Source organism: Mesocricetus auratus, unplaced genomic scaffold (genome assembly GCF_017639785.1).
Source record: "Mesocricetus auratus isolate SY011 unplaced genomic scaffold, BCM_Maur_2.0 Super-Scaffold_100015, whole genome shotgun sequence".
NCBI lineage: Eukaryota > Metazoa > Chordata > Mammalia > Rodentia > Cricetidae > Mesocricetus > Mesocricetus auratus.
In genome coordinates this window covers 41,879,343-41,896,619 of record NW_024429198.1, presented here as the reverse complement: position 1 = coordinate 41,896,619, position 17,277 = coordinate 41,879,343, and the positions used below count along the sequence as shown (strand labels likewise).

General features: G+C 40.0%; 1 protein-coding gene across 1 annotated transcript in view; it reads right to left on the bottom strand.

Annotated features, from left to right (window-relative positions):
• Mib1 (MIB E3 ubiquitin protein ligase 1) overlaps nucleotides 1–17,277 on the bottom strand; it is a 96,061-nt gene that overhangs the window by 60,394 nt on the left and 18,390 nt on the right. The window contains exons 2-8 of the mRNA XM_005065382.4: nucleotides 12,011–12,182; nucleotides 10,042–10,171; nucleotides 6,626–6,730; nucleotides 3,986–4,052; nucleotides 2,567–2,771; nucleotides 1,319–1,502; nucleotides 489–633 (exon numbers count right to left, since the gene is read on the bottom strand). Of these exons, the coding sequence (XP_005065439.1) occupies nucleotides 489–633; nucleotides 1,319–1,502; nucleotides 2,567–2,771; nucleotides 3,986–4,052; nucleotides 6,626–6,730; nucleotides 10,042–10,171; nucleotides 12,011–12,182 (1,008 nt within the window). The remainder of the gene's footprint in view (nucleotides 1–488; nucleotides 634–1,318; nucleotides 1,503–2,566; nucleotides 2,772–3,985; nucleotides 4,053–6,625; nucleotides 6,731–10,041; nucleotides 10,172–12,010; nucleotides 12,183–17,277) is intronic.

The window sequence follows — 17,277 nt, the reverse complement described above, 5'->3', positions numbered from 1 at the left end:
AGAAATACAGGTTCTGACTAGACCTAAGAACTGAAGTGTCTAAGAATTCAAGTGTCTCAGATCTGCAGAGACGCTTGCTATGTCCAAGAAAAAGCACAAAATCATCAATTTTTCCAGCGTACCTCAGCCAGAATCAAGGTTACTTTGTGCACTAAAATGGAGGAAAGGGGAGAGGTGGGAGGGGAAGGAAATAGGAGAGAAATAAGAAAGAAAAATTTACAAAGTATTCAATATCCAAGCGAACCTATGTTATCTGGAAGAAAACCAAGTGTATATACAAGACTATCACTGCATGGAAACTATTTCTACTGTTGTTTGTTTTCCAAGTCTGGGTTTTTCTGTGTAGCACTGGCTGTCCAGGAATTAACTCTGTAGGCTGCCTAGCTTTGAAATAAGAGATCTACCTGAATGCTGGGATTAAAGGTGGGTACCACCAGGCCCAGCCTGAGAAGTGGGTATTATTTTTAAGGAAAAAAGACAAAACATACCACCAGATGCATTGCTAATGGCTGATCCTGCAGATGCCACCTTGGAAACTGCTGCAGGATTGTACGTCCAAGATGTGCCACAAACTTCCACCTTTAAATCACTGTCTGAATAAATCTGCTGTACTCGGCCAACTTTACCTAAAGTCTAAAAAAAAATTATTACATTGTATCACCACGTGCAGTATTTTAAAGTGTTGATTTTACTTGTTCCTAATCTCAGCAATTTTAAGAGATAACCATATGCAAACGGACTATTAGTCACAAACTTAACAGTAATTTTTAAAAACCATCTGAATAATGGGGCTGAAACGACAGCTTAACCATTAAGAGCATGGGGGATCTGAGTTCTACTCCAGCACCCATGTGGAGGCACACAATCAACCCTAAGTCTAGTCCCAAGGGATCAAACTCCCTCTTCTGACCTCTGTAGGCACCAGCACACATGTGGTGCACATACATACCAACATACTGAGGTTTTCTCATTTGCAAACTAAATACCAGGAAATCCTCTCCTTCCTAATACTACATTACATACATTATTAACACTGTTATCAGAAATACTAGCCCCTTCTGGATCTTCCTAGGCTAATCCAACTGGAATATATTAGGCATGAGTATACCTTGCTGCCTAGTACATACATACATAACACACACACACACACACGCGTGTGTGTGTGTGTGTGTGTGTGTGTGTGTGTGTGTGTGTGTGTGTGTGTGGTGTAATTACATTCTGAGTGGTTTTCTAACTTTCAATTCCAACTGTTTCTAAAGTAATTAATTCTATAAGCAAAATATACTATGTCTTCCCAAACTATTTTACATATACTTACTGGAAGCATCGCTTCAGCCCATTCACCGTGTCCTCTTTGGAGAAGTTTAATTCTTTCCAGATCATAACAAACTTGCACAAGATCACCCACTTGGAACTGTGAGATGCCTCCTTCTGCACCCTGGGCAGCATCCCCACTTCGGACAATGTTTGCCTTAGTGAGAACGGCAGGATTGAAGGTCCACCTACAAAAGCAGAACCAAGCTCAGAAAGAGTGAATTCACTCATTACATCTTTAAACATTGCAGGGAGAAAAACCTTGCACCACTTCAAAATACTAAACTAAAGCAATCCTCTGCAATTACATTCTGAATGACTTCTGTTTCTTTATGCAACTTTCAGTGCTTACTTGTACGTATACAATACATAACTATACATCATTGTGCACATAGAGTTGGTTTCTGCAGAGCTGCTTAAGGAAAAGCTTTCTCTCCTGATCACATATATTTAGGTACCATTCTATCCTAGACAAACTGCCTATCAAATGTACCATCCCCTATATAACAAGAGTTCTCAACTCATGGGATGCAACCCTTTTGGGATGACAATTCTTTCACGGTGTATCCTCAGATATCTTGTATACCGGACATTCACATTGCAATTCATAACTGCAGCAAAACTACAGTTATGAAGTAATAATGAAACAATTATATATTTATAGGGATCACCACAACATGAGCAACTGTGTCAAGGTATCACAGCCTTACTGCTCTTGTGGAAGACCTGGGTTTGAGTCCCAGGACCTAAAGGCAGCTCACAACCACATTTAAGTCCATTCCAGTGGATGCAAAACTCTGGCCTCCAACAGCTCCTTCATACACATGGCACACAAAAATTCATGCAGGCACATATACATATAAATAAATAAAATATTAGAAGTATGCACGAACATTTTCTTCTAAAGTGAACCCAGAGGGAAAGGGACTCTGAATTGAAAGAATCATCTACAGGGATAGGCAAGATGGATCAGCAAGTAAAGGCATTTTTTACCACCAAGTCTGACAACCTGAATTCATACCCTAGAACTCCTATGATGGAAGGAGAGAACCAACCTCTTCAGGTTACCTTGGATTTCAATGTTAAAGTACGCAAGTACACACACACCTCAATGCCTTACCAACACATTCTGAATTTGTATCTACTGCCTAATGACCGGCTTTAATAAACCTGTAATCACAGCATATTACTTGCTTTCATTTAGGCTCTTGTCTCTGTATGTTGTCATCAAAACCCAGGAAACAGTACCAACCTATTGCCACTTGGATACTGTACTACAATGTCATGATCTTCATCAATGCCACAGACAGTTCCAGTTGTAGTTAAAGTCTCAAACATCCCATCAGTCCATCCTCCGTGGCCATGCTGCAAAGACTGGACAATTTCTAGGTCAAGGTCTATATTTACCAGGTCACCAATTTGCAATCCACCAGGATTCCTGTTGCCATTCTGCTCACCTGTAATTCCAAAGCATAATTAATAAATAGGGAAAGATGAATGAAAAGACAGTCATTGTAGTATGCGACTGACTGCATTCATGTATGTGATCACTATCTTGCTATTGTGACTAATTAGAAGTCTATGTTAATTTTCCATTTCTTCTTTATTTTCTTACCTCCCCTTCAATAAAACTTTCAATGAGTCACGTCTACAAGTTTCTGTTTCCCATCCTCCCACCATCCATCACCCTCTGTGTGGCAGGACCACTACCCCGCCACACGAGGTCCCAAACCACACCTGGATATTCCTACCAGAGGCAAAATCTACAATAACTACCAACCCTAAGTCAGGGTACAGCTTCTGGAGGATAAAAACACTCAGGGATTTGCTTGGTTGACTAGCACTGTACCAGAGCCACAGTAACCATAGTAATTAAACACAGACTGTAAGGAAAAAACGTTGTTTCTTCCTCAGACATACTTAATATTATTTCTAAAAAACAAAATCTACACTTTTGTCTAAGACTCTGGGATAAATATTTAAAACCATAAAACACTACACTGTGGGACCTAAAAGTTCACACTAAGCCTATACTTTTCTGATAAAGGCACAAAGAAAGTAAGAAGGTAAGTGCTCACCAAGAGCATGTGTTCTCCTATAGTCCCCTTTAAAAAGAAGCAAAAGTATGCTGGAAGAAAACAGGCAAGTGATTCAGAAAGAGGACGACCCTGAACAAGGAAGGAGAGCAGGGGCCTGGCCTGAGGACTTCATCACAAGAAAACAGCAGTCATGAATTTGTAAATGAAAGCAGCTCTGGATTCTGTACTTTTTCAAAACGAATTTACGTTACTTGGAATTATATTTACTGTATTACGTTGCCCTTGGAGATGTTCTTTTACTAAGATATTAAGTTTTAAGTAACTGTGAGGTATCTATAAGCACTAACTAAATTGTCAAATTCTTTCCTCAGTAGTGTAAGGTATAACACTGATATAATCTAATACAGAACTTTCCAATGGTGTAAGTTCAGTACATCAATTTCCAAGACATAACTCCTTGTGAATCTAAATAAACCACAGAAAGGGAATAAGTGTTTTAGAAGTAAAATGAAACCAAGTAATTCTCTACATATCTTTAATGATAATCAATTTTTCCTGTCCACTTTAGACATTACCCTGATCATATGAACCTGACTCATTGGCTGGCAATTTTCTTTAATCTACTGACTCACCTAGCACAGGACAATGATCTCTGTAGAAAGAACCTCCTTTGGCATCCTGGACACACTTCAGATCAGACTAAGAAAAGGAACCAGAAAAATAACTCATGAAAACTTGTAATATGGTACAGTACCTGAAAAAGGCAAGTTTCTCTCAGCACACAGCGGACGGCAGTCCCAGGAGAGAGCCACACTTTACTGTTTCCAGAACCATCTTAGACTAGAACACTGATCTTCAGACAGACCCGATTTACCTTCAGCTATCTAATGCTAATGTTCGAAGTTAACACTGAACTTCAACATTAAATATTTTCAAACACACATGGCAAGCAATAAACTCTAAGAAATACCCAGTATTTGAGAAGTGCACAACACATTGAAATTTTAAAATAATTTTACCCAAAATAAAACAAAAATCTCATCACATTTGATACTTTCAAAACATTTAGTAAGGATACAAGGCAAATATATGTAAGAAGGGAAATAAGGTAAAAACAAAGCAGCCTGGGGAAGCAGAGAACAGAACCAAACCCAGACTTGGATCTTTTGCAGTTAACTTCGCTATCTGGTTAATTAAGTTCCTTCCCACTTATTTTTTTATAAGAAAATGTATTCATTCTTACTTAAGTAACGGAATGAGAAGACACCCATGGTTACAAGTTACAAGAAATAATTAATCTTGGGTGCTACTTTAAAAAATGTAAAATGAGTTAAAGAAAAAAATAGATGCACTAAAACTGTAAGAGTTGCTGATGGATAGAGTAGGTGACTGCATATCCACACAGAACCCAACTCTGTAACAACCCACCTTGCACTAACCATGAAACATTACTCAACCCAAGACACAAAGGCTTTAATTATTTAATGTAATAGTTTGATCCACTAATTCTACCTCCAAAAATCTATCCTAAAAAATATGTCCATAATACACAAAAACATATGCAAGCATACTGGCTGCCACCCTGCTTACAGCAGTGGAGAGGGAAGGTAACATTCAAAACACCTCATTAAACAACGGCAGTAACCCTCACGAGCCATTAACCTATATATGGTCTTCATTTAACTACCTGAACACACACAGCACATTCATCTTCATATGAAACAAACAGTTAGAATCCTAAAATAAAACTCACAATTCAAAAGTCATGAATATGCAGTAGGAAAGAAAATTAGCTCTCTATAGCCAATGATAAAGCATGCATAGACACCTGAGTCATGAATATGTAGTAGAGGAAAGGAAATTAGCTCTCTATAACCAATAACAAAATGTGGCATTACTAAAACATTTGCTAGCCAGGCACACACCTTTAATCCCAGCATTTAGGAGGCAGAGGGAGGCACTCCTCTGAGTTCAAGGCCAGTCTGGTCTACAAAGTGAGTTCCACGACAAACAGGGTGACACAGAGAAACGCTGTCTTGAAAAACTAAATTAAAAAAAGTTTTAAAAATAAAGTATTTATTTTAAGTTCATATTGCCTTTCATATGTAAGTGAAATATATTAAAGAAAATGGAAGGCAAAGACAGCTAAGAATGTAACAAAAAATTGTCTGGGTTGGAGATACAGTTCAATGCTAGGGCACTTACCTAGCATGAAAAACAAAATCCAGTATTACATTTAAAATATAATAATAATAATTCCTTAAGTGGGAATACATTCAGAAATGAAAAGTTATTAAAGAAATTTGTATTTCAAAATTAATAAACAGTAAGGCTGGATGGATATGGTGCCCATATTGTTAATACCAACACTCAGGAAGCAGAGACAGGCAGATCTCTGTGAACTCAAGGTCAGCCTGGTCTACATAGCAAGTTCTAAGCCAGTCAGAGCTACACAATGAGATCCTGGCACAAAATAAAGTCAGTATTTGAACAATGGTCCATGAAATATAGAAATATAAAGCAATTTAATAACTAAACCTACATTATTCTCCACTTAATTCTAGATGTCTCCAAGTCTGTTGTTTTCATATCTTGGTTTTTGTTATTGTTGTTTTGAGAGTCTCATTATATGCCCAAGCTGGCCTTGAACTTGAGATCCTCCTTCCTCCACCTCTGGAGTACTAGAACTTTGTGTACAAGAAAATCACGTTTAATTACCAATTCTGTGCTTTAACAAAACTACAAGAGGGGCCAGAGAGATGGCTCAGTGATTAAAAGCACTGACTGCTCTTGCAGAGGACCTGGAATCAAGTCCCAAGACCCACAGAGCAGCTCACAACTGTCTGAAACTCCAGTCCCATGGGAACTTAACACCTATGGCAAAAGACGAATGCATAGTAAAAAAAAAAAAAAAAAAAAAAAACCTTAAAAATAATTTAAACTTTTATCAGCTAGCACAACATAGAATAAAAAAAACACTTCATGTTAATACTAGTCTCCAAATCTATGCCAAGGTGACTCTTATTTTTTGTTGTTTAGCTTTTAAAGGCTAAATCCATTAGACATTTTACTATTTGCTATTAAGCGGTTTATATAAACAGAATCTAAGTCAGGCATGAGGAGGTGAAATGCTCACTTTACAGATCTCCTTTCCTGCCACAGGCTCATGGCTCAGATGCACCTCCTCCAACAGAAGAGACAGAGTGCACACACACAGGACAGGCATCAGCTCCCACCATGGCGTGCCCACTGTCACAGGCTGCACTACTCACCATGCCCTCAAAGCCAACTCTGTAAAGGTTCTTAGCACCATTATCCCAGAGAACATACGCTGCACTGTGTGGGCTTGATGCGCTCCAGTCTTGGATTTCCGTTACCTAACAAAGTTTAGGGGGAAAAAACTTCTTTATAAAATAGAAAGAAGCAGCCAGGCAGCAGTAATACATGCCTTTAATCCATGACCTCAGAAAGCAGGAGGAAGAATATCTCTGTGAGTTCAAGGCCAGCCTAATCTACAGAGCAAGTTGCAGGACAGCCAGGGCTACACAGAACCCTATCTCAAAAAAAAAAAAAAAAAAACATAGAAAAATAAAAAGGAAAAAAAGAAGGAAAGAAGAGGTTATATGGTTTAATTATACTAAAATCTTTTCATCTATCAACCTGTAACAAAATCAAGAAAAATATCACTTTTAGCATTGTTCAATTATCAATGAAGTCCTATTTCTTCAGAATTGTAAGTTTTATTAAGATAGAACATCCTTCAGTAGCCCATCTCCTCAAACTCAAAACTCTCCCACCTCAGCCTCCCAAGGGACAGAACGGCATGATGTGTTTTACCAAATTCAACTTACATAAGTAACTGTTTATGCTGGGGGTTTTCTTTGTGGTACTTAGCCCTGGGCTTTTCTGTATGCTAGGCAAGCACTCCACTACTGAACTGTATCCCCAGCCTGGTGTTTTTGTTGTTGTTGGAGGAAGGGGTATTGAGATAAGCTGTCAGAAAACAGCCTAGGGTGGCCTCAAACTTCCTGTTTGAATTGCAGGTTATGTCACCATACCTGACCTTACCTGAGAGTTATGAAGTACATTCTAATATCACTGTAGAAATTTTAATAGGTTATCAGAAAACCAATAATGCAAATTTTAAAATCCTTTAAGAACACAGTTCACTCTTTTTAGCCAGCTATCCAACACATAATTTAAAATCTTTAACATGTATCTAAACAAGATAAACCCGTGTTCTAGTCAGCTACAAGATGACAAAGCCAATGTTGTGAACAATGTCAGTGACAATGAGCAGCTCAGTTGCAAGAAAGCAGGCTACCCCAGCCAGAAGAGTGTGCTGTGGGGACACAGACATAATGCCCCACCCACAAGCTAACTGACCGGGTAAACTCTAATTTACTCTCCCTTTCCCTGCCCCTGCTCCCCAGCGCACACAAACACACACCCCATGCATGCAGGTACGGCTTATTTACTAACCCTTTAAGGCCTACGGTCAGGTGCACAAACTGGCATCCACTGAGCACCAAAGGTGGCACTCAGTCTCTACACTAAGAACAGGAGCTGCTCGCATACAATCCAGATGGCTTTTCTCCATTCTAACACTCATATCCACCAGCACTTCAAAAACATGAAAAAAGACTAATACTATTAAACCTTCTTGTCTGCTCTGTACTCAAGAAATAGTTTTGTGGGATAAGCAGTGCTTTTGTAGAAATAAAACGATTTCACTTTTAAGATTTAATGACTCATTTGAGAAATGCTTTAAATTACTAATAAGGCCATATATTTTTAAAATTTCCAAATGTATTGCAAAAAAACAAAATATGCATATTCTTAAGAATAAAAAAGAAATGAACACCCTTACAATGTTCTACTACCTTGAAAAATGAATGCCACAGCGGTGGGGTGTACACCTTTATTCCCAGCACTCAGGAGGCAGAGGGTGAGTTTGAGGCCAGCCTGGTCTACAGAGTGAGTTCCAGGACAGTCAAGGCTACACAGAGAAATCTTAGGAAAAACAGAATGCCAAGACTTTTCAAGACTCTGCATGCTCATCCCATCCACCCCTCCACCTGTCTCTCAAGAGGCAACCATCTTTCTAATGTAGTCCATCATTTCCATCATTGCTCCATCATGCTCTAAGATCCTGCCCCACTAACCACTGGCCAAGTTTACACAGCAAAGTTTGTAATGTGCTAAAGTGAACAGGCAACATGCCATCTGTAGCAATAACCTTCCTTCAGATTCGAGTATAATCAGTACTTCATGTTGTAAAATTTAACACGACCTTAAGTAGTTCTGATTCAGATTGATTTACTTACTTTTATTTATGTGTACATGTGTGCCTACATGAGAGATTATTAGCTCCGCATGTGTACAGGAGTTCACAGAGGCCAGAAAGGGGCTTTGGATCCCCTGGACTAGAGTTACAAGCAGTTGTGAGTCACCATGTAGGTGATAGGAACTGAAGCCATGTCTGTAAGAACATGCAATGCTCATAACCACTGAGGCATCTCTCCAGCCCCCAAAGACCTATTTTATTAATTTATCAGTATGAGTGAGGTCCTAGTGTTCAACCCTCACTACCACAGAAAAAGAAAAACACAGATAATGGATCAGCCAAGGCTAAAAATCTGGGTTTCTTCAACAAATACATGGCATTTTTAAAAAGTTCAAATTTTTAAATTGAATCTATTGTGCTATCCTTTCTACTTTGACATATGAGAGATATTTTCATCAAAAGTGTTTTTAAAGAAGGACTATGACTTAGCATACCTATGTAAAATAACAAATAATAAGCCAAAGCTGTACAGTGATAATTCACAGCTTCAGGGAAGCTGACCTTTATTCCTTTGCCTCACTCTCTCAAAAGTTTTGACTGGTTAGTGTTCCATTGTTGTTTGTCAACCTGATACAAGCCAGTCAGCTGGGAAGAAGGAACCTTAACTAAGGGGTTGCATCTCAGACTGCCTGGAGGTAAGCCTGTGGGATTTTTCTTGATTATCAATTGATTAAGAAGTGGGAGGGAGGGTCCAGTCCACTATGGGAGGCGCCACCCCTAAGCAGGTAGTCCTGGTGGGTATAAAAAAGCAAGCCGATCAGGCCATAGGAAGCCAGCCAATAAGCAGTACTCCTCATGGCTTCTACTTTAGTTCCTCCCTGGAGTTCCTCCTTGCTTCTCTAGAAAGTGGAACATAGCCTACAGGATGCAGTAACAGCCCCTCAAATTAGTTTTTGTCAGTATTCTTGTCACAGCAATAGAAAGCAAACTAGAACAATAGCAAAACCCAATAAAGTCTTAATTCTGTGGCTTCAGAGTGCCTCACAGCAACTGTCTTAGAAAGTTACCTCTGCAAATGACTTTCTAAGACAACAGAAAAATCTAGAACATGAGGTGCTACTTAGGAAAGACTGGCCCATGGAGTCTTCAGGAAGGCATCTATGGACCACCAAATAGCAGGATGGAGCCCAAGGTAAAACCCACCTAACAACCTTCTTGGGAAACAGCAACATTCACAAATAAGCAGGAGTCCTGTTTTCTCCCAAAAGAAAAAGAAAGAAATGAAGATTTTTTAAAACTTGTTTCTGGCATGGAAATAAATGGGCCAAGACATGTACTTAGAACAGCAATAGAAGTCAACAGCCAACACCTAGAGCACATGGTGGATGTAGAAGTCCTTACCTTTCCTCTCCGCCCATTGCCCCCGTCTTGGTCTTCCCACTGCCAGTCCACTCCTCGAACCACTCTGGCACCTGCAAAGATGCCTCTGGCTGTAATCTTCTTAGACTTTCTACGAGACTCCAACAGAACCCTGAAACAAACGGTTTGTTTTCACATTGTATAAAACTGAGAAATCGTGACATATGTGAAATGTAAAAGACTTTACATGGGGAAGGTGTTAGCACCTTAAAAGAAAGACAGCAGCCCAGCTCACAAATGAGGACTTGAGGCATGAATAAGAGGGTTCCTTCAGTTTCACAAAAGAAGTAAAAAGCAATGGAATCAAAACCACCTCAGGCTATGGCTCTAAGTGTCCTCTGTCAGGGCCTATGAAAGGCAGTGTCTCAGGAAGAGCTGCAAACCGTACTTGGCTGTAACTTAGGAGCCATCTGCCTCTTACTCATCTATATCCTTTTACTCAGATTTCAGGGTTTTGTTTTTCGAATGTTATCGTATTGTTGTATTCATTTTTTCAAAACCAATTGTCATTGCTTAATTTCAATTTTATGAAAAAAAAAACCTTTTTTTTCCAAAATACTCAAGTGGCAGGACCATAATTTGAAATGAGATGCTATGACTCCCTTTCCCGATTACTCCTAACTGTGTCTCTCTAGCTGGCTGTATACTTGCTGAAGTGCAGTATCCTATCCACATGAGAAGGCTCCACTACCTAAAACTCCACACCCATAACTATATCCCTTCTCATCAATTCTAAGACCTAAGACATTATCCTGTCCAAACATCATATGATATTCATTCATGATCCATCATTCATCTTAAATTATAAATTCCTTAAGAAAACTATCTTCAGATCATAACTACAGTAGCTGTCATATGGTCTCTGTGTGTGTGTTTATACATTCATGTACACAGGTGTGCATGCACATGTGTGAAGACCAGAGATCACTGTTGGGTGTTACTCAATCACTTTTCCACCTTACTTTTTTTTTTTTGGTTTTACGAGACAGGGTTTCTCTGTATTGTCCAGCCCGGCCTCGAACTCACAGAGATTCACCCGCCTCTGCCTCCCGAGTGCTGGGATTAAAGGCGTGCGCCACCACCCGGCTCCACCTTACTTTTTGAAAAGATCTCTCACTGTACCTAGAGTTCAATGTTTAACTAGACAGACTAGTCAGAGTTCCAAGTACCCTCCTGTGTGTCTCTCCAGTGCTGGCATTATAGAAATGTGCCAGCCGGGCATTGGTGGCCCACGCCTTTAATCCCAGCACTCAGGAGGCAGAGGCAGGTGGATCTCTGTGAGTTTGAGGCCAGCCTGGTGTACAGAACGAGTTCCAGGACAGGCTCCAAAACAATACAGAGAAACCCTGTCTCAAAAAAGCAAAAGTAAAAACAAAACAAACAAAAAAAAAAAAGTGCCACTGTGCCTAGCTTCCATGGGCACTGGGTATTCAAATACAGCTCCCCATGGTTGTGCAGCAAGCACTTTACCAACTGAGCCATGTCTCAAGTACCTATCCATAGCACATGCCTGCTGACTCAATCAGCAGGTCGTGGTGTTCACTAATAGTAGAAATTGAAATAAAGGGTATAACAAGAAGAAAATTATTCAGTTTTTTGGGGAAAGGGAACACCCATGCATTTCCAACTTTTTAGCAATGTCAAGTCTCCATAGAGAAACAAATAGCCAAGATTATCTTATTAAAAATCAATAATAATTGGAGGCTAGCCAGAGCTATACAGGGAGACCATGTCTTTAAAAAAAGAAAAAAAAAACAAATAAGAAAGAAACCCACATATAAAAAAAGCCTACCTTCACAGTCTCTCACAAATCAACAAGTTCAATTCAAGTCTAGCCTGCTATTCATTTTCCCCTAAAACTAAATCTAAACTGTCAAAAGCTATTCTTAATCCTTAAAGCTAATAGGATAAAAAGAAAAGTCATGATTGAAGGAAAACTTGTTTACCTTACCGTTCACTTCCTGGTGTAGTAATCCTGTAAAAGCGATGCCTTAGGTGATGTTTGTCTCCATGATAACAAACAGTACACAAATCATAATTTGTGCACTCGGCACATTTCCATCGGATGCCAATGATTGGTTGTTGGCGGCAAGTGTCACACATAGTTCCATCATGTTTGATGCCTATGGAAACAGTCACATGCTTAGGTTACTCTCAAATACTTATTTGCACTTTACTGTAAATGTTGGGGAAAACACAACAGCAGATTACAGGTTATTTTAACAAAGGATTGAAAAAACACAACATCTAATTTCAAGGTGACAGATCTGAAATATTTTGATCAATATGCATCATTAACTAAACATGTTTTCTACTCTCATTTCACTAGTAAAACACAAGCCAGTATTTTTTGTCTAGTTCTCATCCATAAACAGAAATCTGGGCATAAGACAAAGAACACAATTTTTCCCACCAGTAAGAATTTCTGACTATAAATACTCAAAATCAGAGGCTGGTTAAAGCACTTACTGTACCGGCATACAGATCAGGGTTCAGATGTGCAGAGCCCATACGATACGAGGTGAGCCACCTGCCTGTAACCCCAGCACTCAGATGTGGACACAGGGCAGCCTGGCCACACTAGCCTCTATCAGGTAAGCTCTGAATTCAATTAGATGCTCTGCCCCAAGCCATGAAGAACACAGCCACTGCCAGCCTCAGGCTCCACACACACATGCCCACACACCTGCAAACAGGCTCATACAAATACACACACACACACACACACACACACACACACACACACACAAAGGAAAAACAACTCCAGGACTGCTTAAGAGAACTGCAACCTATTGTCCAAGTAAATAATTATTCAAAAGAAATGGACTTTCATCATCATGGAACCATGGAAACAAACCATCAATAAGCTTAATAGGTACTTGGCAGGGTTTTCCCCCATAAACACTAAATTTTAGAAACTATTAGCTAAGGGTGGGGATGGTGACACACCCTATAATCCTAGCCTTTAAGAGATGGATGAAAGGGATGAGGAATTCAATGTCATCCTTTGTTACACAGCAACTCCCAACCCACCCTAAGCTCCATGAGCAGGTAGTAAGATGCCTGCCTCAGCAGCTAAGAACTCTTGTTGGCACCTGAGTGCCATCTTCGAGAACCACATGGAGAAAAGAGGAAACTCTTACATGTTGCCTTCTGACTCTCTAAGGTGCATGTGAACACACACACACACTCAAACAGTAAAACAGGAAGGTCAGCAACTGGTGCTAAGTGCTGGGTCAGAGGCTAGGCACAGAGGAAGCACTTCCAGCTCCCAGAACCCGCATCAGACAGCTCAGCTCCGGGGAATCCAGTATCCTAAAAATCCTTAAATGGAAAACAATACACTATGGTGCATGCTCCTCCCATCAAGGACAAACTTGTTACCTACTAGTAAACCTCCCTCAGACTGCTCACATAGGGATGAAACAAAAGACCATGACAAATTACTGAACATAACCTTAGGGCTGGGGCAATCCTCCTTTATTATCCTTAACACTATTATCACTGTTCAATAAATAGAAACCAGTGGTATGTGACTTGTGATACCAGTGACATCACTTTACAATTTTTGTGTCCTTATATAAAATGTTAGTACACAGCCAGACATTAGTGGCACACACCTTTAATCCCAGAATTTGGGAGGTAGAGGCAGGTGGATCTCTGTGGGTTTGAAGTCAGCTTGGCCTACAGAGTAAGTCCCAGGACAGGTTCCAATGCAATACAGAGAAACCTTGTCTTGAAAACCAAAAACAAACAAAAAAGTTAACACACATGTCAAATTAGAGGCAGGCAGAAAAGGTGCGATTCAGATGAATTGAGATTAGCCACACTCAAGATTCCTGGTGGGTAAAATGGAAATCTTTTATTTTGCATTTTGTTTAACTTGGGGGGCTTACCATAATTAAAGAAAAGAGAGGAGGCCTTTTCACTCTGAAACTTTCAACCTCCTTTGGAGAAAGCACAATGTTCTTTAGCGGTGAGGCAGTATGTTCTAAAGCTCCAAGAACGTGCTGTGTGTGCAAGGCCCAGAGGACAAAAATTGTAATATTATTACTAAATTCTAAAAGAACTAATAACTACTGCTAATAGTAACCACTCCCTAATAAGAAAGTGTATTAATCATTCTGTATACCCAGATAACCAAATTTCAAATGAGGAGCTAAACTCAAGTGCAAGCCTGTGTTTGCGTCAAAGCAGAGGGAAGGTGGAAGGAGAAAACACATAACAGTTAACAACTGGACAGCCCAAGAGTGAACTATTCCAACATCAATATGCTTTATGCACAACCCTTCAGCCTGCAACATCACAAATCTTTGGCAGTGAACATCAATGTTTACTAACTCATCCAGGATTACTTTTAACACGTGTATTCATGGGTTCATGTGGGGGGGGGAGCTGTCAACCAAAACCCAATACCAATTTCCTAGTTAGGGCTGAGGATATACCTTGGTAACAGAGGATCTATGCAGTCAACTGCCAGCACCAAAACAAACCAGAATGAGTAAGAGAAGAGTTTCAGAGAAATGATAGATTAGTAAGCCTTTCAAAGAAAGGAAAGTCACAGAAGAGCAAGCACTAGAGGCAGGACAATAAATTAAAATCAAAGACTTGGAGATAAGTTACAATTAGACTGGGAACTGACAAGTTGACATGGTTTTCTAACCTGTATATTTATAGTGTTATACTAAGTGATTAAAAACAAGAGTAGATAGTTTAGTACTGAAATCAGTGTATACTCTGTTACAGATTTGCATTATACTATTTATGTCCCTAAAGAGCTGATGAACAGTGTTTTTAAATGAGGGTATGTGACAACCTGTATTTTCAAAATATGACCACACTGACCTAGATGCCATCCCATGTGCTCTTAGTTACAGACAGTGACACAGGATCCATTTCCCTACTCAGAAATAATGAACTGGTGTGTCACTTCCTTCTGATGTTAGGTCATGGAAGTCTATGCAGATGTCAGCGGTGGTACCTGTCCAGTTAGTCTCACTCCAAGTTGTGTTGGAAACTGAGCCCAAAGCTCAAGCCTGCCTGCAGTGCAGCAGTCACAGAGGAGCCAACACAGGAGGACAGAGCTACAGAGAAATAATCAAGAATCCCTGCGTGCAACCAGACCGCCATCTGAAGCTGCAAAGTGAAGGAAAGTCATACCTTGTGCTGCCTCCAAATTTCTGACCTACAGGGGTCAACATGTAAATCATTTTGCATATGGTTTTTGAGTTATCTGTTATCTGTTATTAACTGTAACAAAGAAAGTTAAAACTATTTTGTATTTATTACAGGTCTCCTACAATGCAATGTACCAAAAACAAAGAACTAAATGTGATCTCAGAAGGGAAAGAAAAGATCATAGAAGTAGCAGTACAAAGTCTAACGCCATGGGTCAGGCCCAGGGATACTGTCAGTGATAGAGAGCATTGCCTAGGATATAAGGCTGGGTTCCCAGCAGCACAGAACAGGGAGAATGAACAAAAGTTCATTAGCAAATGTTTCCATTTTAAGGAGGACTTTCAAAACATGACACAAATCTCAGAAGCTCCGGGTGGACTGAACACACACATTTGTACACATGTATATAAAGGGTTCCCCAGCTCTCTGGACTGAACACACACATTTGTACACATGTATATAAAGGATTCCCCAGCTCTCTGGACTGAACACACACATTTGTACACATGTATATAAAGGGTTCCCCAGCTCTCTGGACTGAACACACACATTTGTACACATGTATATAAAGGGTTCCCCAGCTCTCTGGACTGAACACACACATTTGTACACATGTATATAAAGGATTCCCCAGCTCTCTGGACTGAACACACACATTTGTATACATGTATATAAAGGGTTCGCCAGCTCTCTGGACTGAACACACACATTTGTACACATGTATATAAAGGGTTCCCCAGCTCTCTGGACTGAACACACACATTTGTACACATGTATATAAAGGGTTCCCCAGCTCTCTGGACTGAACACACACATTTGTACACATGTATATAAAGGATTCCCCAGCTCTCTGGACTGAACACACACATTTGTATACATGTATATAAAGGGTTCGCCAGCTCTCTGGACTGAACACACACATTTGTACACATGTATATAAAGGGTTCCCCAGCTCTCTGGACTGAACACACACATTTGTACACATGTATATAAAGGGTTCCCCAGCTCTCTGGACTGAACACACACATTTGTACACATGTATATAAAGGATTCCCCAGCTCTCTGGACTGAACACACACATTTGTACACATGTATATAAAGGATTCCCCAGCTCTCTGGACTGAACACACACATTTGTACACATGTATATAAAGGATTCCCCAGCTCTCTGGACTGAACACACACATTTGTACACATGTATATAAAGGGTTCCCCAGCTCTCTGGACTGAACACACACATTTGTACACATGTATATAAAGGGTTCCCCAGCTCTCTGGACTGAACACACACATTTGTACACATGTATATAAAGGATTCCCCAGCTCTCTGGACTGAACACACACATTTGTACACATGTATATAAAGGGTTCCCCAGCTCTCTGGACTGAACACACACATTTGTACACATGTATATAAAGGGTTCCCCAGCTCTCTGGACTGAACACACACATTTGTACACATGTATATAAAGGGTTCCCCAGCTCTCTGGACTGAACACACACATTTGTACACATGTATATAAAGGATTCCCCAGCTCTCTGGACTGAACACACACATTTGTACACATGTATATAAAGGGTTCCCCAGCTCTCTGGACTGAACACACACATTTGTACACATGTATATAAAGGGTTCCCCAGCTCTCTGGACTGAACACACACATTTGTACACATGTATATAAAGGATTCCCCAGCTCTCTGGACTGATGCTGAGAACCCAAACTCAGGCTCTCAGGCTGCACAGCAAATACTGAACTCACTAAGCCATCTCCCCAGCTCCCACACTCTGCTATTTAGTTTCTAAATTGCTTCAATTTTTATTAGACTTATATTGTTAATTTTATCATTTGAGGGGGAAAAACAATGAAAACCAGCTTTATTTCTCAAACCAGATAGTTCAAAAGTAATATTCCAAAATTGGGGTGATGCATACACCAGAACCCCAGCATCCACCAGGTGGAATGAAGAAGACTGCCACAAGGTCCAGACCAGCCCAGGCTACACAGTGAGACCTTGTCTCAAAAAATCAAAAATAAATAA